Consider the following 25,124-nt stretch of genomic DNA (forward strand, 5'->3'; position numbering starts at 1 on the left):
TTCTAAAACTTCCAGATAACCTTGTTTCATAACTCATCACTTGTAATAATAACTTGGCACATAGCGTGAGTCATCTTCAGTTCTGTTTGTGTGTGTGTGTGAGGTCATGTTTGTTCAGTGAAAGGTTTGTATTGTGTGTGTGTGTGTGTGTGTGTGTGTGTGTGTGTGTGTGTGTGTGTGTGTCACAAGAGGAGAGGTCAAATGAATTTGTAGTGTAAATATTTGTCAGTGTATTATTTCTCAAACAGGTTTGCAGTGACTTTTGTGTGTGTGAGTTTGACTGCACTTTCCCTGGCGGCCACGTTGGCTTCCCAGTCCAGCTCCATTGGCTGTTGCTATAGCAACTGGTACCTCCCATTAACCCCAACGACAGAGAGGTTACCTTTCTTCATCATTCTGATGCTCAGTTTGAACTTCAGCAGCTCGTCTTCACCATGTCTGCATGACTAAATGCACTGAGCTGCTGCCACGTGATTGGCTGATTAGCTATTTGTGTTAAGGAGCAGTTGAACAGGTGTACCTAATAAAGTGGCCGGTGAATGTATGTTCTATGTGTGAGTAATGTGAAAGTGCTAGAATTTACATTTCACTGTGCAACTCTGTGTGGAAAATGACAAATAAAATAACCCTGTAATCTCTGACACGTACACAAGATCTGCCAAGCTAAAAGGAGGCTTAAGCTTCATTTAGTTAATTAATTAAATGCAAATTTGATCGTGACAGTTACGTGATTTGTTTTTTGGTCTCTTTTTTTTCATCAGTAAGTATGTTTGCATCATCTACTTTCATCCGCATGTTCTTTATACGTGTGAAAAAAGGCTGAAATAAAGAAAAGCAGCTGAAATATATTTGGCTGAGGTGGAGTTGGTGCATTGATAAAAACAAAATGGATATTATTATTTATGTTGATATCGCTCTGGTTCAGATTCAGCCTTTTCACCAAATCTCTTTTTCAGCTTCAACTTTATTTTGTCCCTGGAGGGCAATTAGTTGTACATCAAGTAAAAACACACTTTTTTTGCGGTGTGTCTGTCCATTAAAATAAACATTACTTGGTGATCTTATTGAGCTGAATTAACAAGCACATGTTAATCCTTCAGAGTTAATTTTAAAGGTTTGATGAGTTTGCTTTAAAGAAAAGACATCACAAAATTAGTAGAATTTACAATGAAGTTTGGTTCATCATGCTTTCTGTTGTAGAGAGAGAATGCAGGAGAGCTCTGTGTGTGTGTGTGTGTGTGTGTGTGTGTGTGTTTTAGATGCTAAGGAGTGGAGCTGCCATGTGCAACCGTGGCAACCGGTCAGAGTGCCACTGATCGTCGTGGTAACAGACCAGGTTACAAACAATGGCAGTTTGTTTACTTCGCAGACGACAATATCGGGGTCACTGTGTGTGTGTGTGTGTGTGTGTGTGTGTGTGTGTGTGTGTGTGTGTCCTCTCTCATCTCTCCACCCTCAAACGCTCAGAAACAAAACCTTTCCCTTTCTTTTTAACAGTTTTCGGGGGGGCAGTTTAACTCCAGTGATCGTGACATCACTGACATCATCCAATCACGCGACTCGGAGTGTAAAAATAGACCGGGGCCAAACTGCTGACCCGGTTCACACGGAGGGTTCTTATTGGTTAACGAGGTCGTGGGGTTGATGAGGAGTCAGTGTGTGAACTGATGATTGAACTCAGTTTGACAACTTTGTTTTCACTGCCATCACAGTAACACTAGTACTACTATTACTGCTGCCACTGGCTTTGTTAGCACTGCTGTGACTGCTGGTGTTGTTACGACTTCTACCGTGAACACTATTAGTACTACTGCTGCTAGTATTACTGCAACTACTACTACTACTGCTGCTAGTATTACTGCAACTACTACTACTACTGCTGCTGCTGTAACAGTTAGTTTTAATTATAGTTTCAATAGTACCATTACTATTAATACTACTTCTACCACTACTACTACCACCACAACTACGTCAGCTACTACAATTATTTTTAATAGCATTAAGGTTTCAATACTACTACAACTACTACTGCAAAAAGTATTTTAATAGTTTTAAGGTTTCAACATTACAACTACTACTACAACAACAACAACAACAACAACAACAATCACTACTTTTTTTAATAGTTTTAAGGTTTCAATACTACTACTACTACTACTTTTTATTGGTTTTTAGGTTTTTAATACTACTACTACTACTACAACTTTTTAAATAGTTTTAAGGTTCAATACTACAACTACTACAACAACAACAACAACAACAACTTCTACTACTTTTTTAATAGTTTCAAGGTTTCAATACTACTACTACTACTACTGCAAAAAGTATTTTAATAGTTTTAAGGTTTCAATACTACTACAACTACTACTGCAAAAAGTATTTTAATAGTTTTAAGGTTTCAATACTACTACTACTACTACTACTGCAAAAAGTATTTTAATAGTTTTAAGGTTTCAATACTACTACTACTGCAAAAAGTATTTTAATAGTTTTAAGGTTTCAATACTACTACTACTACTACTGCAAAAAGTATTTTAATAGTTTTAAGGTTTCAATACTACTACTACTGCAAAAAGTATTTTAATAGTTTTAAGGTTTCAATACTACTACAACTACTACTGCAAAAAGTATTTTAATAGTTTTAAGGTTTCAATACTACTACAACTACTACTGCAAAAAGTATTTTAATAGTTTTAAGGTTTCAACATTACAACTACTACTACAACAACAACAACAACAATCACTACTTTTTTTAATAGTTTTAAGGTTTCAATACTACTACTACTACTTTTTATTGGTTTTTAGGTTTTTAATACTACTACTACTACTACTACAACTTTTTAAATAGTTTTAAGGTTAAATACTACAACTACTACTACAACAACAACAACAACAACTTCTACTACTTTTTTAATAGTTTCAAGGTTTCAATACTACTAGTACTACTACTACTACAACTACTACTTTTTTAATGGTTTTAAGGTTTCAATACTACTAGCACTACTACTACTACAACTACTACTTTTTTAGTGGTTTTAAGGTTTCAATACTACTTGTACTACTACTACTACAACTACTACTTTTTTAGTGGTTTTAAGGTTTCAATACTACTACTACTTGTACTACTACTACTACAACTACTACTTTTTTAGTGGTTTTAAGGTTTCAATACTACTACTACTTGTACTACTACAACTACTACTTTTTTAGTGGTTTTAAGGTTTCAATACTACTACTACTTGTACTACTACTACTACTACAACTACTACTTTTTTAGTGGTTTTAAGGTTTCAATACTACTACTACTTGTACTACTACTACTACAACTACTACTTTTTTAGTGGTTTTAAGGTTTCAATACTACTACTACTTGTACTACTACTACTACAACTACTACTTTTTTAGTGGTTTTAAGGTTTCAATACTACTACTACTAGCACTACTACTACTACAACTACTACTTTTTTAGTGGTTTTAAGGTTTCAATACTACTACTACTACTACAACAACTACTACTTTTTTTATGGTTTTAAGGTTTCAATACTACTACTACTTGTACTACTACTACAAAAACTACTACTTTTTTAATGGTTTTAAGGTTTCAATACTACTACTACTTGTACTACTACTACAAAAACTACTACTTTTTTAATGGTTTTAAGGTTTCAATACTACTACTACTACTACTACTACAACTACTACTTTTTTAATGGTTTTAAGGTTTCAATACTACTACTACTAGTACTACTACAACAACTACTACTTTTTTAATGGCTTTAAGGTTTCAATACTACAACAACTACTACTTTTTAAAATAGTTTTAAGGTTTCAATACTACAACTACTACTTTTTTTAATAGTTTAAAAGTTTCAATACTACAACTACTACAACTTTTTAAATAGTTTCAAGGTTTCAATACTACAACTTTTTAAAATAGTTTTAAGGTTTCAATACTACAACTTTTTAAATAGTTTCAAAGTTTCAATACTACAACTTTTTAAATAGTTTCAAGGTTTCAATACTACAACTTTTAAAAATAGTTTTAAGGTTTCAATACTACAACTACTACAACAACTACTTTTTTAATAGTTTTAAGGTTTCAATACTACAACTACTACAACAACTACTACTTTTTTAATAGTTTTAAGGTTTCAATACTACAACTACTACAAAAACTACTTTTTTAATAGTTTTAAGGTTTCAATACTACAACAACTACTACTTTTTTAATAGTTTTAAGGTCTTTCAATACTACTACTACTAGAATTATTTGTGATAGTTTTAAGATTTCAATACTACCACCTCTACTACTACTGCAGCAATAATTATTTTATTTTTTTCATTTTTCTATTACTTTTTGCTATTTCACTGCTCTGGCTATGACAACGACTACTACTACACCAAAACTAGTGGTTCTGCCACTACTGTTCCTACGAGTACTACTACCACTATTGCTCCTACATAAGTACTGTAATACGACAACTAATGCTAATGTTGCTACTACTATGTACTGCAATATTTTTACATTTTGGTATTATTTATAATATTTTTTGTATTTCAATACCATGGCCTTCACTAATATTACTACTACTACCACTACCACTACTGCAGGAACAATTATTTTTGATACTTTTACTGTTTCAACACCGTGGCTATGGCAACAACTACTACTAATACCAAAACTAGTGGTAGTATAACCTTCTGTACTACTACCACTACTGCTGCTGCTACGGTCGGTAACTACTATTATGAGTAGTACGACTAATGCAAATGTTGCCACTACTACTTACTGCAGTATTTTATACTTTGCTTTTTTGAATACTATGTATAGTATTCCACTACAGTGGATGTTACTACTACAATTGCTATTAGTACCCTTGTCACCAATACTACTTCTATTACTACTACCACTAGTACTACTACTCCTATCAACACCATCAGTCACAGGAGCAGATTTTCTGCACGGTTACTTTTGATAGTTAAATGTGGATTTTCAGTAGCAGTGGAGGATCCTTCCATTGTTGTACAGGTACTTTAACTTGAGTCAAGGACCAGACTACTTCTTCCACCACTGCTGTGTGTTTACATGAAACTGCTAAACAGGGAGCTCCTCAGAGTTTTCACATCAGCTCCAGATGCTGTCACGACTCTCGGCCTGCCAACGACACCTTCGGGTGACGCAGGCTGGTGGCGTGGCTCAGTTTCAGAAGCATGCTGGGAAATCTGCTGTGACACTGAACTGAGCTGAGCCGCTGGAACGAACTCTCGTTAGTTAGCTTTTCTCAGCCGCCGACCCAATTATGATCCCTCCATGCATCCATCCCATGTCTCTGCTCCACATTCCAGCAGTGACCTGGATACAGAGAGCACAGCGGCTCAGAGCAGGAAGAAAACCACTGCTGACGACCAGACAATGACTAACTGACAGTGACAGTGCATGAAAAATCTCCTCCTCCTCCTCTTGTTTTGTCCTCCAATGATTTCTCTGACAAACTGTCCGCCGACGGACTGATTTTAATATGACGAACTGTCAGCTGTGTGTCTCCAGTAAAAAGCAACAGTCTGTTAAGTGCATGATAATAAGCACAGAGCTGGTTGAACAGGATTGTTGTAGTGCGTCTGTCTTCAGCTCTCAGATTCAAATTAACACCACGCAGGCAGGTAAAATATTAACTGCACAGGCTGTGACTCTGCACAAAATCTACAGGTTGTTTCTGCAGCTGTTTGGCTGTGACTTAAAGTCACACTAGATTCACGTTACGCATCTCGTCGATGCGCAGATGCTGCTAACTACAGTGGCTGTCACGGAAACGCAAATGTCCCTGTCTGTTCTGGGCTACAGTACAAACATGGCAGTGCAGCATGGTGTCTCTGCAGACGAAGACCTGCTCCCCGTGCAGATATAGACAGAAACACAACAGTTCTTAATTTGAGGAGATTCTGTGCTAAAGAAAACAAACTTATTATATTATATCTGGACAGTATTTATCATTGTTTTGGATTGTTGCAGCAATATTATAATCTACATCTGCATAAAGCAAACATATCTGTCCACGACCATGTTGATAAGAGTATTAAAGACGTTAAAAGTATTCCTTTACATTTAGCTAGCTAACTATGGACAATCATGTGATTAATTGCGATTGAATATTTTAATCGATTGAATCCTACATACTGGATCCTTAAGGAAAACTACTAACACCACCACAGCAAAACACTAAAATAAAAATAATTTTGATTTTTTTTTTTTTTTGTGAAAACGCTACTTTCTGCTTTTTTTTTAATATTTTTTTTCCCCCGCTCAATTTGTCAATTAATCTCATATCTACAATAGTCTGAAAAATACTCATCCTAGACACTTGATTTTGCCCACGAGCAAGGCAGCATAAAATTAATTACATCTTTAAATGGGGTTTGGTGGAGAAGGCAACAGTGTTTCCCCAAGTAAGAAAACAGATCAGCAGCAATCAGGTCACGACTGAAATGTATTACAGCCGACACACACACACACACACACACACACACATTGTTAGCATGATTAAGTTTGAAGTTTGATGGAAGAAATCCAGCGATCAAACAGAGATGTGAGATGAAGTTATGTAACACAAACACACACACACACACACACTCATCTTTAATTCATCAGTAGGAAGTGTACATCTTTGTCGACATGTATCCAGAACTTCACACGGGGGAATCACCCTTGTGTATGTATGTGTGTGTGTGTGTGTGTGTGTGTGTGTGTTAAATAATATAGCAATGCAGGAATTTAGTCTAACTGATGAGAGCCATATATGGACTTCCTGCCCCAAGTCTCTTCCTGTACAGTGGAGTAAATGTTCTTATTATTGTGAGCACAAGCATTTAAAGAGACAGTCGAAACACCCGGAATAAAAATGTGAAAGATAACAGTGAGTAAAGTAAAGCTGATAGAAGTGACATCATGACAACAAAGCAGAGTAGAAGCGCTCAGAATATGTTAGCGGAGCGAAGGAAAATTAATCAACAACACTTTTGATATGACGTTTTATTATCCAAAAAAAAAAGATTGTTTGATTTCAGCTTCTCAAATGTGAGCATTTGCTGTCTTCTTTAGGGCTTCATGTAAATTGACAGATTTTGGAGTTTTAGTCGAACAAAAACATAAAGTTGAGTCCTACAGCTAAGCCCCGCCCACAAAAAACGTCATACTGTTTACCAACAATAGAAGTGTCTATGGCAGTGGCCCGCAATTGGCCGCCTGTTTGTGGACCGCGAGCTGAACACGTGACTCCTTCACTGTGTGTGTTTTGGTTTGGTCAGCATGTGTAAATGGGCGGTCATCTCCATGCCAACGATGTGCTGATAGGTTGTTAGCGAGAACGGCACTTTCTTTACTTTTGCTTTTGAAGCGGTACGCTTATCGATACTTTACCAGCAGTAGGAGCCTAGATTGAATGAAAATGGCGTGTTTCAAGTTCGAAAAGAAAAGAAAGGTGTTGAAAGATTTAGTTTTATTTGAGTATTTATTTGCATTTATGTTAAAATGGATTTTATTCTATTTTATTTTATTTTATGTTAGCATGTATTTTTGTTGTTGTTTTAAATACATAGGACATTTTGTTGTGAATATGACAGTATTATGGCCTGTGGCTTAAACAACTTTAACAAATGGACCTTTGACTCATTGAAAAATGTGGCATGCATGTGCACAACCTTCACTAAGTCCCGCCCCTGGACACAGGCTGGCCAATCATAGCGTAGCATCAGGCCGGCTCAGACCAGGGTCCGACAACAACACAGCTCTAATGCAGTCGTTTCAGATTTCCTTCATTTTCAGGCTGGTGTTGTGGATGTGGAGCTAAATGTTGTGCCTGGGGCACGTTGTGTATTAATGATACTCGTTACCTGGAGAGGTTGGAAAAAGATATACGTTTCTTCCCTGTTCCAAAACCAAAATCAAACCCTGAAAAGTGTAGGGTTAGCTAGCTAGCTACTGAAGATATAGCCTACTGAATGTATACACATGCTGCTTTTGCTTTGTAATGATTATAACAGTGAAACAAAGACCGACCCTGCTGTACAGGAACCAGTGAAGGGAAGCAGGGAAACTTTAATGATATTGAACCAGCTGTGTCACTGCAGTGTTTGGTTCCCGACAATCCAGCAGCAGTGGTCCTCTGGTTGAACGGGCGAAGCCAAACACAGTTTTAAAATTATAACAGATAAGCCCTGAACAGTGAAAGTACTGTGTCCTTTTCCTGCAGCTTCATTTTAATTTGTTCTTAAATTAACATCCAGTCACAAAAGAAACACCTTTGAACATTCAGGTGAGACTGGTGATGTTTGCGGAGCAGGTGTGAATGAAAGGTGTGTGTGTGTGTGTGTGTGTGTGTGTGTGTGTGAGAGAGAGGAGGGGGACAATGATGCTCTTTGATCGTTCACAACAAAACAAACACAATCGTGACACAAAGGTTAATGTTGAACATGAAGTTATGGATTCATTTTAATTATAAGTGGTGTTTGAAAGTGACACACACACACACACACACACACACACACATTTACACACACACTTGAACCAGTGAAGTCTCTGTGAATAAAACAGCACGAGTCCAACGTGGTCACGTGCCAACTGTATTTTTCCGAGTCATTTATCTCTCTGCAGGAGACTCAGTGTACATTTAGCTGAGCAGCACTGCTCCTCCTCTGACACCATCTGCATCATCTGTAATTTATATTTGAATAAATAATTCAGTAAAGTCACTATCTGCATGTTACAGAAGGCTGGGAACACCAAACACTGTTCTTTTCTTGTACTTTATCTTTGTGCTTTTGTGTGAAATTACACTACCAGGTACAGTGGTGGAGAGTATCCAAGTACATTTACTCAAGTATTGAACTCAAGTACAAGTTTAAGGTACTTGCACTGTACTTTAGTCTTTTGTTTTACTTATATATTAATCTGACAGCTTTAGCTTTGTTTTTAATGAACAAAACAAGCTTTAGATGATGTTTTGTTCTAAATTAACCCCCAAACAGTTTATACAAGTACAGCTGAAACAATTACTCCATTTATCATTAGTCAATTAATAAAACATTTAATTTAAAGTATTTAATGGTTTAAGTAAATTTTCATGTAATATCATTCAACAGTTTATTACACATGATGTAATGACGTACGTTACAGTTCTAACGATCGCTGTTTTAAACACGTCCTTAACGTCATGAAACTGACACAGTTCGCAACAAAAAACCTATTTAGGTTAACACAACAAAACTACCTGGCTAGGTTAACCCAACAAAACGACCTGGTTAGGTTTACGCAACAAAACTACCTGGCTAGGTTAACGCAACAAAATGACCCGGTTAGAATTATGCAATAAAGTTACCTGGTTAGGTTTACAAAACAAAACTATCTGGTTAAGTTTACGCAACAAAACTTCCTGGTTAGGTTAACACAGTGCAACTACCTGGTTAGGTTAATGCAATAAAGCTACGTGGTTAGGTTAACGCAACAAAAAACCTATTTACACATTTATTATTACATTATCACATTTATTTATTTATTTACACAACAAAACTACCTGGCTAGGTTAACACAACAAAAAAACCTATTTAGGTTAACGCAACAAAACGACCTGGTTAGAATTATGCAATAAAGCTAACTGATTAGGTTTACAAAACAAAACTATCTGGTTAAGTTTACGCAACAAAAACCTGGTTAGGTTAATGCAACAAAACTTCCTGGTTAGGTTAACACAGCACAACTACCTGGTTAGACTTATGCAGTAAAGCTACCTGGTTAGGTTTACACAACAAAACTACCTGGCTAGGTTAACGCAAGAAAATGACCTGGTTAGTTTTTTTCAACAAAGCTACCTGGTAAGGTTTACGTAACAAAACTACCTGGTTAAGTTTATGCAACAAAAAACCTTGTTAGGTTAACGCAACAAAACTACCTGGATAAGTTTACGCAACAAAAACCTAGTTAGATTAATGCAAGAAAACGACCTGGTTAGGTTAATGCTACAAATTTACCTGGTTAGATTTATGCAATAAAGCTACCTGGTTAGGATTACACAACAAAACTACCATGATTTGGCATTAAATGAGTAATTTTGTCACTCCTTCAGTCTTGAGCCTAAGCTGAGCTGACAGATTTCTGACTGTAGCTTCATATTTAATGAACAGACATCAGAGTAACAAGTTCCCAAATTGTCAGACTAAGTTTTTCTCAATAGTTTTTTGTCCTAATTTCTCTCCAGCTCTCCGATCTTCTGACCTTCAGCAACCTCTGATGATCTCAAAGTGATGACCCACCTTCATCATCATCACCACACCCGTCGCCATGGTCACCCATCACCTCGGTGACCGACCTGTCCGCCACCAAACCCTCCGCCTCCTCCCCTCTTTGCTCCCATCCAATCGGCCACGGTGATGCACGTGATGGGCAGCGTCTCCCCGGCCAATGAGAGGCAGGGATTCTTCCTCCAGGAGGAGAGCGTGGCCATCACCGTGCCAACGTCTCCCCATCGTCCTCTGTCTGGATTTTCTGATGTCGAGGACAATCGGGGGAGACCGTCACTACCTCCCCCTCCTCCCCCAGCACCTCCTCCTCCTCCCCCTCCTCCCCCTCCTCCTCCTCCTCCACCCCTGCTTCCAGGGCTAGGAGATCCTGTAGGAGGCCTGAGGAAGAAGAAGAGAGTGAGGAGTTTCTTTTGGAAGACGATACCAGAGGATCAGGTAGAGTCACATTTTTTATTTTATTATTTTAATATCAGAGTTTTGAGTATTTTTCACTATCATAACATCAGTTCTTTTACAAGTTCTTCTCTCTCTATTTCTGGTTTAACTGTGGTTAGTTTTAATTGTGATCCGCAGTGACCTTTGGACCTGGTTCTTGTTCTGTTCTGTAGGTGAAGGGGCGGGCCAACCTGTGGACTCAGGGCCGAGTGCAGCAGCAGTACCAGATCGACGTCCGCACCATCGAAGAGCTGTTTGGTCAAAACGACAATCAGTCACACACTGAGGCCACGCCCACCAGGGGAGGGAAGACGAGGAGCTCGTTCAGAGAGGCCAAAGAGGAGGTGTGTGTGTGTTTGTTGAGGGTGTGTGTGTGGACAGTTTCCAACTGGGCTCTCACCTCAAACTGACACCTGTTCACCTTTACCTCCCTGTGTGTCTGTCTCTCTGTCAGGTCTGCATCCTAGACTCTAAGCGAGGGATGAACATCGGGATTTTCCTCAAACAGTTCAAGAGGTAAAATCTCACGTTGTGACCTCAAACACTTTTTTACTTTACGTTAAAGCAGTAATGGTTGTGCCAAGTGGCTAATGGGCATGTAGCTGGAGGAAATAAAATCCAACATCAACATCCCTGAAAGTCAGATCGAAGGATGAAAAGCGACAGACCATCTTGTATGTTAAAGATCACAGGTTTGATTCTCAGAGGAGATAAATAAGAAAAGGTCTTGACCAGGTTACACCTCTCTCTCTGGCCGATGCTGGTGGGTAATACCTGTGCTGTCTGATTGGCTCCATGTGGATCAATCAATACAGGTCAGTCACGGACGGGAGTTTACAGGAACATTACTCGAGAACCGAATATCACCTCTATGACCCAGGGTGTCACTCTAACAGAGAGGGTGGTGGTGTGTGTGCGTGAGGACACGATGGCGTGATGAGTGTGTCCTCGCCCTCATCCTGGGGTGTTGTGGGTAAACAGATGTGGTGATGCCAGCATGTGGTGACAGAGTGCAGACGGAGACGCTCATTAACATGTGACTGGTTCCAAGTCATGTTAGAGGACAGTGATGATTACTGAACAGGCCCGCACAGCTTTAAAGATGTCACTGAAATAAATAATCAAATCTAATATATTAATTATATAAACAGCCACAAAGAGACACAACATGACTACAAAGAGGCACAAAACGGCCACAAAGACACACAAAATGACTACAAAGTGACACAATATGACCACAAAGCAACGCAAAGGCACATCAAATGGCCACAAGGAGACAAAACAGCCTAAAAGACACACAAAATGACTTCAGAGACACAAAACCACTACAAAAAGACATAAACAACAAAGAGATAAAAAAAAGTCCACAAAGGCACACAAAACTTCTACAAAGAGACACAAAAGTGCCACAAAGATACACAATATGACGACAAAGAGACACAAAACAACTACAAAGAGGCACAAAAGGACTACACAGAGACACTAAATGGCCACAAAGACACACAATATGACTTTAAAGAGACACAAATGGACTACAAGACACAAAATAACTACAAAGAGGCACAAAATAACCACAAAGCAACGCAAAACAGCCACAAAGACACATCAAATGACTAAAAAGAGACACAAAACAACTACAAAGAGGCACAAAAGGACTACACAGAGACACAATATGACCACAAAGACACACAAAGCAACTATAAAGAGACACAAAATAACTACAAAGTGACACAATGTGACTACAAAGCAACACAAAATAGCCACAAAGGCACATCAAATGACTGCAAAGAGACACAAAAGGACTTCAAAGAGACACAAAACAACCACAAAGAGGCTCAAAAGGACTACAAAAAGAAACAAAAGGACAACAAAGAGACACAAAATGGCCTTTAAGAGACTCAAAACAGCCACAAAGAGACACAAAATGACTACAAATAGACACAAAACCACTACAAGACACAAACAGCAAAGAGATAAAAAATTCCAGACACACGAAAGAACTACAAAGAAACATAAAACTTCTACAGAGACACAAAAGAGCCACAAAGATACACAGTATGACTACAAAGAGACACAAATGAGGCACAAAAGAACGACAAAGAGAAGCAATATGTCGCATTGCTGTGACTTTGAGGAATAACTGAATTTATGTTGTTGGAACGTCTGTTAAACTGGTGACGTTATAAAGGAGCTGGAGAGGTCTGACTCTGCAGCCGTATGGCAAATAAAAATCCAGACTTTTAAGTGTTAAACTCAGTTGTTTTGCATCCCGGTTGGAAAAGAAAGCACAGACTCAGAGGGAGACAAAACGGGATCCATAACCTAGGAGGGTTTGGTTTGTTAACACTGAAGGAGTCACAAAGTGTCCTGAGCGTGTTTGTGTTGTGTCGACATGTTTCCAAACACACCGAGGGACATACAGGCATGAGGGACACACACTGCTGCTGTCTTACAGAAACTACCAGCAAATATAACAGTAGTGTTGTTTTCACATGCTGTGACAGTGTTATTCACACTATGCAAACTGAGCTGATGAAATCATTAACAGGAAGTCCGCCTTAAAACACGGACATCTGTACGGGACGTGATCAATCCGCCCTTCACACTGACAGATTGACAGTTTGATCAGTGATGTCTTTAAATATGTAGTTTTGTTTAACCAACAGTGCAAAACACAAATAAATTCAGTTTACTGTGAAAGAGAACAGACAATCACACATGTTCAGTTTCTGACTGATTAATGAATCAGTTATCAATATATCTGACGATTAGTTCTCCATCGATTGACCTATTATTGAATGTAAAATCCTCCTCAAGGTCCAATCAGATGATAGTAGACGACATTCACCATGGCAACAGTGAGCCTTATGGGGCGGAGCCTCTGAGAGAGCTGCTGAAGCTGCTGCCGGAGATAGAGGAGGTAACACACACACACACACACACACACACGTTAATGACATCATGTTAGTATCTTCTTCTTCTTCATGTGTTTTCTCTCCCGAAGGTGAAGAAGCTGAAGGGGTACCGAGGCGACGTCTCTAAGCTCTCATTGGCCGATTCCTTTGTGTACCTGCTGGTTCAGCTCCCCAGGTAAAACGCCGTGACCTTTGACCTCCATCAGGCACTTTTGCTGTCGGTCGCCTGTGATGTTGGTGATCAGGGAGTTAATTCTCATCCTGAGAGAGAGCTGGGCCCCATTTTATCAACAGATCTGTTTTATTTTGCAGTTTTAAATTATTTTTTACTGTTTACATTTATTTTATTTATTTATTTTTTGATGTGTGTGTGCGGGGGTTTAATTTGTTTATTTTTTCTTATTATTATTTTTTTTCTTTCTTTCTTTACTTATTTATTGGTGTGTTATTTTTATTAATTTGTTTGTTTTATTTCTAATATGACAGCATTTTTTAAATTATTTTTTTCTTTTATTTATTGATTAATTTATCAGGTGTTTGTGTGTTGGGCAGACTTTTTACATTATTTTAATTTTCTTTATTTAATATTCTAGGTATTATCTATGTATTTATTTTTTCAGGGGGATGTTTCATTTTTCTTTTCTTTTATTTTTGTAAATATTTTTTGGTGTGTGGTGGAGGGGCTTTTTACATAGTTTTTATGAATTTTTATTTATTTTATTCAATGTTTTTGGCATGTGGAGGGGACACTGTTGCATTAGTTTTATTATCTTTATTTATTCAGGTGTGTATGTTTGGAGTGACTTTTTACACTGTTTTTATTATTTATTTATTTATCTACTTATTGGTTTGTGTGTGGCATAACTTTTTACTTCATTTTCTTTCAGAAAATAATTATAATTTTCTGTCAGAGCCCAAGCAGTACTGTTTTATTAAAGCTTATACTGATATCGATATTCAGGAGTTTTGAAAATCTGACATGATATTGGTCGATACTTCTGATTTAAAACAACAAAAAATAAACTTAAATTTGTGCTTTCATAGAATTGTTACCCAGATATGTACGACTTGTGTCTGTATTCTTTTAGTTTATTTATTTATTTATTTATTTATTTATTTATTTATGTCCTTTAATTTGAGTAATCGGTCTTTTCTTTTCGTTATTTTCCTTGTTACATTCACACACATTGTTGTTTTTCTGTGGATCTGAAGAGACTTCGTCCAGAACAAATGCGTTCAGAGTTTCTGGTGGCAGCAGATGGTGCGAAGACTGATGGGCCATGAAGCAGCTGATGGGTGCTCTTAATTTAGAGAAACATTAGCGACTAACAGCAGCGTCCAGTGGGGAGAGCGTAGCTGGAAGGGACTGACATAAAAACACTTTTAAGGAGCTTTTAGTTCCCCCTCCTCACCCTCATGCGTCCCCTGTTGTCCCTCATGAGGTCACACAGGTTTATAAAATGTCGGATGATAATGTATTTTTTCTCTGTGTTTAGTTACTCGGTCCGTATTGAGTCCATGCTGTTGAAGGAGGAGTTTCCTGGAGCGTGCGAGGCCATGAAACGAGACATTAGGATTCTTCGTTCAGCCACCAGAGGTAAAACCGAAGGATCGCTCCGGTGATATTTCGAGTCGTGTTTTCTTTGTTTAGTCTCCATGTTCGATGCAAATGATTGATACACACTGAGACTTCAGCATCTTAAAACCTGCAGAGACAGCGCTTCATCAAAGCGTCTCTCACACACACACACACACACACACACACACACACACACACATTACAGACTAACACCTTGACTATTTATAGCAGTGTGTGCGTGAACTTGATAACTGCCTGAATTGTTAACTAACCATCCACATGCTAACACTGTCGATGACACACTCTGGTGCACACAGGATTATAAGCTCTGTGTGTGTGTGTGTGTGTGTGTGTGTGTGTGTGTGTGTGTGAGTGTGTGTGTGAGAAGATGTTTTCCTCTGTATCTGTGTGCCACCGCCTCTTTTTCTTTTCTTGAATCTCATTTTCCACACGATGATTTTAAGCAGGTGATGTTTGTTTGCGTGTTTGTTTGTGTGCTGATGCAAATAAAGGCTTCTTTCTCCTCCAGAGTTGATGTGTTGTGAGGAGCTCCATGCTGTTCTCCACCTGGTGCTGCAGGCTGGAAACATCCTCAACGCTGTGAGTGGGAAAATGCATTCACAAATGATTAGACCAGGAACAGAGGAGGAGGGAGGGGGAGATGGTTGTTTTGTTCTGCATCATTTGTAGTTTTGTAGTTTGTGTCTCTTTGTGTCTGTTTTGGGTTTCTTTGAGGTTGTGTTATGTCTCTTTGTGGTTGTCGTGTGAGTCTTTGTAGTTGTTTTGCATCATTTGTAGTCATTTTGTGTCTCTTTGTGTCTGTCTTGGGTCTCTTTGTAGTTTTTTATGTGTCTTTGTGGTTGTTTTTTGTCTCTGTGGTTGTCTTGCATCATTTGTGGTTGTCGTTGGAATCTTTGTGGTCATTTTGTGTCTCTTTGTAGTTGTGTTGTATCTCTTTGTGGTTGTTTTATGTGTCTTTGGTTGTCTTACATCATTTGTGGTTGTTTTGTGCATCTTTGTGATTGTGTTGTTTCTCTTTGTAATTGTTTTTTGTCTCTTTGCGGTTGTGTTGGGTCTCTTTTTAATTTTTTTTATGTCTCTCTGTGGTTGTCTTGTGAATCTTTATGGTTGTTTTGTATCTCTCTGTAGTTGTTTCGTGCATCTTCGTGGTTGTGTTGTTTCTCTTTGTAATTGTTTTATGTCTCTCTGTGGTTGTCTTGTGAATCTTTGTGGTTGTTTTGTATCTCTGTAGTCATTTTGTGTCTCTTTGTGGCTGTAATGTTTCTCTTTTTAGTTGTTTTGCAGATCTTTGTGGTTGTATCATGTATCTTTGTGGCTGTCTTTCATCATTTGTAGTCATTTTGTGTCTCTTTGTGGTTGTGGCGTTTCTCTTTGTAACTGTTTTGCATATTTTTGTGGTTGTTTTATGTATGTTTGCAGTTGTGTTGTTTCTCTTTGTAATTGTTTTGTGTATGGTTGTGGTTGTTTTGCTTTATTTTGTAATCATTTTTACCAACTAAGTCGTTGTTTCTGTGGTTGTCCTGTGTCATATGTAGTTGTTTCGCGTCTGTTTCTGGTGGTTTTGTGGTCATTTTGTGCAGTTGTTTGTTGTTGTTTGTAGTAATATGTGTATCTTTGTGGTTGTTCTACATCATATCTAGTTGTTTTATGTCGTGTTTATTTTGTAATAGTTCTAAATTGCAGGATTGTGTTTGTGTCTAATTGCGCTGTGTGTGTGTGTGTGTGTGTGTGTGTGTGTGTGTGTGTTGCAGGGAGGTTACGCAGGAAACGCAGTGGGTTTCAAGCTGTCTTCCCTTCTGTCTCTGGCCGACACCAAGGCCAACAAACCAGGCATGAACCTGCTGCACTTTGTCGCTCTGGTCAGTAACCTGTGTGTGTGTGTGTGTGTGTGTGTGTGTGTGTGTGTCTGTGTCTGTGTCTGTGTGTGCGGTACATGTTCTTTGGTGAGGACCACTTAAGGTTGAGATCTTAAACTGCGAGGATACTTTAAGAGCCATTTAAGGGTGTCAAACCTGTGTTGAGGTGTTGTTGTTACGGGCGAGTGTATGCAGTGTGTCAATGAGGACTCAGATCTGGTACCAATTCTTCTCTCTCCTTCAGGAAGCCCAGAAAAAAGACACAAAGCTGTTGGAGTTTCCTCTGAAGCTGAGTCACATCGAGCCTGCAGCCAGGTCACACATCTTAGTTACATTCTAAGCACTTCAGTTATGCAAATTAAGACTACATTTCCCATCAGCCCCATCAGAGGAAGGAGAAGATTTAGCACAGTAGAAACTGTTGATTGTAATTTTAATATTAATACAATAATACTAACTCGTTAAGTTGACGTGATAACGACAAAACAGAGCCAATGTGTGAATAAACATAAACAATATTTTTGTTTTTGTAGGATCTCCGTGGAAACGCTGGACGCTGAGCTTCACTGGTTGACATCTCGCACGCGCTCAGTAGAGGAGAACGTCCAGAGAGACACGGAGCTGCTCCAGCAACTCGACGGCTTCCTGCAGGTGAAACAGATACTGCAGTTTGTTCATACAACTTTCAGAGAATCTGCACACAGTATGTTTCTGTCACCATGTAGTCACTGTGTCGCGCTGTGTTTTCACGCCTCTGCATGTGTTTGTTTGCGTCTCAGTCGGCCACCTCGTCCCTGTGCTCGCTGCGCGGCAGTCGGCAGCAGCTGAGGAGGGAGGGCAACGAGCTGATCGACTTCTTCTGTGAAGACAGAGACACGTTCAGGCTGGACGACTGCTTCGGCATCTTCAACACCTTCTGCTCCAAGTTCTCGCATGCTGTCAAGGTACACATACTCCGTGAAGCAAACCTGATGGCTCGCAAGTATCAGCAAAACTTTCACCAGTCTGTGCAATATCTTTGTGTTCGATTTGGAGTTTCTGCCCAGTGTGTTTGGGCTCCATCAGATTACAGCTGAACATGCTTCCCTCAGGCTGAACATACGCAGAGATGATTGAACTGATTCTGATCAGCTGTTCTGTTTTTTATTTTATTTCATTTTATTTTATTTTACTTTATTCTACTAGTGCCTACATGAGTTTTGTTTGTTTTGTTTATCCACGAGTGTTGATATTTTTAAAGGTATCATATCAAAGTTAACAATTCCAGTACTGTGCTAACACTTATTTATAACTAAACATCATATATTATTAACACTTCAAATTGTGTGATGTAGAAAAGTAGAATTATAAATTATTACATTCAAGTACTGATACTTTGAATTTGTATTTCAGCACAGTAACTATCTGGCAGCTGGACCTGTGTCACCATACAGAGCACAGCTGACCTCTGCTACCACCTGGTGTTCAAAGAGAGACATTGCAGTTGTGAAATGATACAAAACTAAATCTGTGTCTCTCTGAAGGAGAACATGGAGAGGGAGGCAAAGGAGGCCGCGCGGCGCCGGAGGATACAGGAGCTGGAGGAGCAGAAGAGGCACTCATGGGCCGGCGGTGAGGAGGTAGGAGGTCACACACATACGATCATACGTTTTATTGCTGAGTGACTTTCTACCTACAAGGAATTTGACATATTCGTTTGTTTCATAACTTTAAACAAAGTGCAAAAATAAACTATTAAAAAAACACTGCCTGACTGGTGATGAATGTGATTCTGTCGTAGGTGGGTGGAGCCTTCGGGTTGCGCTGCAGCAGCGAGACGGACATGTCATCTGCCATGTCACGACATGATGAGGCCGGGCTGCTGATGGAGCTCCTGACCCCTAAGTACCGCCCCCGCTCACCCTTATTAAACAACTCCCACAATTCTCTGGGGCGCTCAGGGAGCCTACGACGCTTGCGACACTCCCCATCCAGCTCGCCATCCATCGCCGCAGACCGTGAACTGACCACGCTCCTGGGGATGGCGACCTCTGAACACAAAGAGGCGAGGACAGCTTTTCTATCAGCCTCACCAGAGCTCAGAAGTCCAGGACTCTCCCCTCAGACACTAAGAGTCCCATCATTCAGCTTCCCCCAAAACCAGCAGCCTCAAACCTCCTCCTCGCCTCCCAAAACTTCTTTGAGCACGCAAAACCATACAACCGCCACTTACCTCAGCTTCGACGCTACCCAGACTCGAGTGAACACCACAGATAAAGCTAAGGTCAAAACTACCTCTGATTCGAACCAGCAATCCGACCACAACAACAACGGCAAAGATCGACTCGGAACGCTTTCAGATCAACAGTCTGGTTTGAGGGGGGAACTCGCTAAAGCTGATCCTGATCTTCGTGGAAGGATCTCCTGCAGTGACGAGAAGTTCCAATGCAACACCTCTACCACAGGAAACATGTCTGTGGTTTTAGAGAAATGCACGCTGGTGCCTGAGCTGAAAGTGTTCGACAAGGTCGCCACCATGACCGGTCACAACGACACAAGTCGCCTCCATGACCATCACCGGGACGATGTGGTGATCACAGATTTAGAAGAAGAGGTGGACAAGAAGGCGCAGAATTACCCCGCAGAAAAATCAGAGACTAGCTCTTCCTTGCCAAAACGAGAGGAAGAGGAAGGACGAGAGGAGACGGTGGTTGTATGGTGTGTGACAGGTGTGTGCGAGGCAGCCGGCGAGCTCACGCACACTGACAACACACATGCACAAACTGAGCAGGATCAGTTTAGAAATGACAATCAGGGAGGAAGCAAACAAGTGTCTTCTGCCCCAGCCAATCGCACGCCTTCAGAACCTCAGTCGGCCAATGAGAAGCCAGTGCCTGTACCCATCAGCAGCCAACCGGTGCCTGTCTCCCGCTGTGACGACCCCTCGCACCCAGCCTCTTCCCCTAGGTGGCACCCTGCAGAGCCTGCAGAGCCTGCTCTCACCGCAGGTGCCTCTGAGGAAGTTAAAGAAGCAGCCAATCAAGAGAAAGAAGCAGAGGGCTCCACCAATGAGGAGAGAGATGTGGAGACTGTCCAAGAACAGTCAACAGGTGACCAGAGCAGGGACGAGACTGCTTCCTGTCATGCAACCAGTGAGAACACAGAAGCAGCTTCCTCCACTAATGGAAAGGCAGAAAATTCGTCCAAATCATCCTCAAAGAACCTCCCTACCTCTAAAACTCGACCCCCTGGGATGAAACCAGCCGCCACCACCGGCAACAAATGTAAACCAGTCCGCACCCTCACCAACTCCGAGAACCAGGGCATGAGGCGGGTTGTTCCAATCTCCAGGACCAGCCGAGGCGCTTCCTCTTTGGTTAAACACCCTGAAAAGCCTCCAGGCCACCAGCGAGGCTCCTCAAGCACTGCAACACCGACTGCCTCCAATCTCAGCAGCACCTCTGTCCGGCGAGGAGAGAGGCCGTCGACTGCGCCTTCATCCCGGCGCTCCAGTATCAACAAGGCACCAGACCCCAAGGACTCAAAAGACCAGAGGGTTCCAGGTACACAGAGGTCGGCTCGAGAGAAAAACCAGGACTTGCAAAGGAAGCCGTCCGTCCGAAAGCCGTTAACAAAACCCAAACCTCCGCCGGAGGAGAAGATGTGTCGCTCCACGCTGCGTGCGCTCTCTCAAGGAGGTGGAGGCAGCGTCAGTGCGCCTGTTACACCTTTGCACAAAGCCGCTACCCCGTCATCATCACAGCTTCCAGGTTTCGCCCGAAGCACCGCTTCTTCTTCTTTCAGACGGACCCACACTACCCTCGCTCCTCCTGCTCCTTCACCTCACACTGGCTCTGACTCCTCCCCTAAATCCTCCCCCAAAACCACCTCCTCCTTCGCTATGCCTTTCACCCGTACAGGCTCACTAAGAGTCCCTGCCACCTCCAGATCCTCAGATCTCCTCAACCCATCCTCATCTTCCTCGTCCTCCTCCCCACTGAGGTCTCAGAGCATCAGGGCATCAACTCGCTCGCCCGTCCACAATTCGCCAGCTCCTCCTAAAGGCCACCGGCGGACCAACAGCGGCAACTTCTCTGACAAGTCAACTCACTCCAGGGACTCGGGCAAGTCCACCAGGCCGAGCTGGAGATAACAAGAGCAATTCGGTGGCTGCATTCCAACAGAAGCAGTGTCTCCTCTACCTTCCTTTAGTGGACGTGAAGTCAGAGGATACATTCCAATATGAAGAAAGGACTCTTATTTATGTAGGAAGCAAGGACACATTCCTGAGCAAACATCTCAAGTTTAGCCGCAGAAAAACAGAAGGTTGCGTTCCAATGAGAAGCACAGACACAGTCGAGGTTGAAGGCCTCGTTCTGTTATAAAGAACTTTGTCTCCTATGCACTAAAGCCGGTGGTCAAAGGATGCATCCCATTTAAGAACCCTGCAGTAAGTACACTTAAAGGATAAAGGAAGTTCCAGCAGTGCCACGTGAAACATGATAGTGATGAAACAATTTACTTATTACAATTACTTATTTGCTTGAACTCGAAATCTTTTGACTTTAGTCGACTAATTTGGACTCCAACATGCATTTTATTTAGCACTCACCTTCCTAAGCTCTTTGTAACCACGTTTCCAACAAACACTTTTGGTATAGAACTCTTAAGGCTCATTCATCCTCTGCACTGGATACATGTTGTCGGCCCGAAATGGGTTTATATCAAGTCCACAAAGTGTCTTAACTCGTCAGTGAATTTCACCAAGAACAGCGACACTCCAACACGAGTAAAATACAGTAAAGGAAAGCTTCTGATTCCTATGTGTTAAACCCCACCAGCTGGATTATTATTAACACATAAGTTCCTTTTCCTAAGAGCTTTGAAGTCATATAAAGGTCACCAAGCACTTCTATACTTGCATTGACACCCATTTATACTGCTTCCAGTTTCATTTTCATGGCAGTTATTTTGTCTTAAGCGCTCCATCGTAGGCAACTCGACCTGCTTGAGTTTCTTGCAGACGTTTCACCTCTCATCCGAAGGGCCTCTTCAGCTCTAACGGACTGGTGCGGAGTCGCAGGCTTTAAACTCTGCGTGGGTGTGAACCCTTACACCCGTCGTTGGAGTCACAAGAGGAAGAATGTCAGGAATTTGAAAGAACATCAAGGAAGCTGACTGATTACAGGAACCACCTGCATTTCAGTTTTAGATGCAGGCAACACAGGATCTTGCCGAACAGTTTACACTTGGCGAAAGGACACAGGGCTGCAGCAGTCCTTCAGAGGGCTCCGAACCAGCTGCCCAATGAGAGAGTGAGACAGATTCACTTCACCATTGATCAAGGGCGTAGGAATGAGTTTAACATTGGGGGGCAAGTGAGTTAGAGATTTCAAAATAAAATATTTTTCTCCTCTGAGGTATAATTTTTGGGTGGGACAAATGCACCTGTCTCCAATATTCCCCCCGGTTCCTACGCCCTTGCCATTGATGCACCCAGGCAAGCTCAGGGGTTTAGTGTTGCTGTAGCCCACAGGAACAACGCTCCACGCTGCTTTTTTTTTTCTTCAAGCGAGTATTAGAATATATGGAGTGTGTGTCATGTAAAAACTAAAGTGATGGTCAAAGTTGTCACAGTGAAATTTAAGGTGATGGATTCACGTCATCAACTCGTGCATTGAGTAACATTACAAGTTAACGTTCCACCTTATAAAAGTTGCCGGACATAGTTTTGTTTTTACTTTGACACTTGTGTCACTGCAGTGCGTTTATGAAGCCCCTCACTTTCAGATTAATTTAGAATTGGAGGTAAACCTTAGTGTTTCTGTGCTGTGGACTGTTGCTGTTTGATAAATTCTGCATTCCACATCTGGAGACGTGCACCATCCTCCGTGGACCAAACTACTCCTCAACCTGCGTCCTTGCAAGACGTAGTTTCGTCTGTTTTTTTCAAGTGTTCCAGGTCAACAGCATGTGATCTAGAGGGCTAAATACAACAGCAAGAGGCAAGGCTAACCTGGAGCAAGGAGAGTCACCACACAAGAGTCGGTTTAGAGGCCTGAACGCCCTCACTTTGTTGAGAGGTCACAGACATTGCAACACACCACGGGCAAGGAACAACAGACACGCTTATTCCTGACACTACACTCTTTTGAGACCTCAGCGACTGTGTAAGGGTCACACCCACACAGAGTTTAAAGCCTGCGACTCCGCACCAGTCAGTTAGACGTGAAGAAGCCTCTTGGATGAGGGGCGAAACATCTTCAAGAAACTCAACAAGTCCAGTTGCCTATGATAGAGCACTTAAGATCACCATGACCTGGGTGACTTGGAAACTTCTCCGACAGGCTAGTACTTTGCCTTCTCAAGAAAATCAAACATGAAAAAATCAGCTGCCACACCGGTCAGTTTTCAAGGGAAGATGAAAGAAGAACATAAATGTCTGTGTCTCTAAATGTGTAATGATATTTTTCATTTCTGCAGTGTTTCTGGTTAACTGACGTGACTGAGTCCCGTTTTCTTTTTCTGTCTCCTCCTGATTAACTTTATGTCTTAAATTTATATTAAATCCTGCACCTTTAACGTCACTAACCGCGCTGAGCAATCCCTGTACGTCCGGCCTGATTAAAATAAAAATGATTTTATTGTATTTTAAAGAAATTTTTAGATAAATCACAGAGAATCATGAAGTGTAAAAGAAAAGAGTGATTAGTTTAGACGAGGGGATGTTTAAAGTGTCTCTGATTCAAACCAACAGTGTCTGACTCACTGGGAAAAGTCTGCAGTGCCAACTTTGTTCATATGACGATATTTGTATGTTTATGTATCTCTATTTATGTATGTATGAAGTTAATATTTGATATATATATATAATATAATCTATCTGCTAATTAATAAAGTAATATTCCTCCAGCATGCTGCGCAGTTTGTTTCTGTTCACCAGAGCTCAATCTGTCTTTAATATATTATTATTATTTATTTTTAATTTTTTTTTGCTTTAAGATAAGTCACCTGAAATAATATTTAGCACCTGGTAATTGTGTTTTATTTTACTTTATTTAGCTTTTATGCTTTTTTTAGCGTTAAAGAACTAAAGATTAAAATAAAATAAAAAACAGGACCAAAAAGGTGTAGGCTGAAGCCGTAGCTTATTTAAACTACCCTTTTAACATTCATTATTTTTATCAGTTCCTTTACTTTACATTATATAGAGCAATACGAAACTGACAGACACTAACTAAGTAAAAACATTACATTGTGAAAAATCCCAAACACATTTCATGTGCACTCTGGTCTTCATACTTCAGTTTTATGTCTGTCAATGATCTTCAATGATCTCATTCAATTAAACCGATGAATGAAACACACATCTCAAAAAAAAAAAAGTTTCCAGAGAGTCAGCACAAATAAACCTGTTATCACGAGAAGAAGAGCTTTGTTATCTGGAAATAAGAAAAAGATGACAAGCATGAAAAAAAAAAGGATGCGAGCACAACCGTCCTTGGCTTCCGTATAAAACTCCCTCTGACTGCTCTGTGAGTCAAGGAAGATCCCCGAGTCTTAAATTAGCACGGCGTCACTTTGAAAGGTTTCTGCAGGACTCACTTCCTGTTTCCAGGGTCAGGCAAGAATACGTTTTTACTATAAAGCGATTTTAAAGTCCAAACTTAAAGACAGTAAAATCTCCATCTATGATCATGTTGAAGATAAACTGTAAGATTATTTGCTCCCATGAAGAAACACACTTTAAAATGCACTGTCACCATGATTAAAGGATCAGTTCACCCAGATCAGGAAGTAGTGTATTTTCACTCTTAACCTCAGAGGGGTTTCCAGCTGTGCAGAGAGTTCTCCTTTTACTTGCCTGGGTTTTAAGATATCCAGTAAGCTCGTTGGAGATGAACTGCGCCCGTCTGGAGAGTGGACGAGATCAGGCGGCCTTCAGTCTGTACAGGAAGTCACAGAAATACTCACATCCTGTCAGATATGATGGTGATTTATTAGAATATAATCAGACTCGTATATCAGTTTGTTCTCAGTCTCCAGTTG

General features: G+C 40.5%; 1 protein-coding gene across 2 annotated transcripts in view; it reads left to right on the forward strand.

The window, feature by feature from the left end:
• LOC125883386 (FH2 domain-containing protein 1-like) overlaps positions 1 to 24,505 on the forward strand; it is a 37,918-nt gene extending 13,413 nt beyond the window's left edge. For both annotated transcript variants that reach the window (XM_049567615.1, XM_049567616.1), the window contains exons 2-14: positions 10,248 to 10,725; positions 10,899 to 11,069; positions 11,180 to 11,241; positions 13,543 to 13,645; positions 13,730 to 13,815; positions 15,137 to 15,237; positions 15,749 to 15,819; positions 16,992 to 17,099; positions 17,341 to 17,411; positions 17,630 to 17,747; positions 17,876 to 18,040; positions 18,620 to 18,715; positions 18,877 to 24,505. In XM_049567615.1, coding sequence (XP_049423572.1) covers positions 10,420 to 10,725; positions 10,899 to 11,069; positions 11,180 to 11,241; positions 13,543 to 13,645; positions 13,730 to 13,815; positions 15,137 to 15,237; positions 15,749 to 15,819; positions 16,992 to 17,099; positions 17,341 to 17,411; positions 17,630 to 17,747; positions 17,876 to 18,040; positions 18,620 to 18,715; positions 18,877 to 21,228 — 3,810 coding nt within the window. In that variant the 5' untranslated portion in view covers positions 10,248 to 10,419 and the 3' untranslated portion in view covers positions 21,229 to 24,505. The remainder of the gene's footprint in view (positions 1 to 10,247; positions 10,726 to 10,898; positions 11,070 to 11,179; positions 11,242 to 13,542; positions 13,646 to 13,729; positions 13,816 to 15,136; positions 15,238 to 15,748; positions 15,820 to 16,991; positions 17,100 to 17,340; positions 17,412 to 17,629; positions 17,748 to 17,875; positions 18,041 to 18,619; positions 18,716 to 18,876) is intronic.
• The last annotated feature ends 619 nt before the right edge of the window (positions 24,506 to 25,124 follow it).

The sequence above is a fragment of the Epinephelus fuscoguttatus genome, linkage group LG23, assembly GCF_011397635.1.
Source record: "Epinephelus fuscoguttatus linkage group LG23, E.fuscoguttatus.final_Chr_v1".
NCBI lineage: Eukaryota > Metazoa > Chordata > Actinopteri > Perciformes > Serranidae > Epinephelus > Epinephelus fuscoguttatus.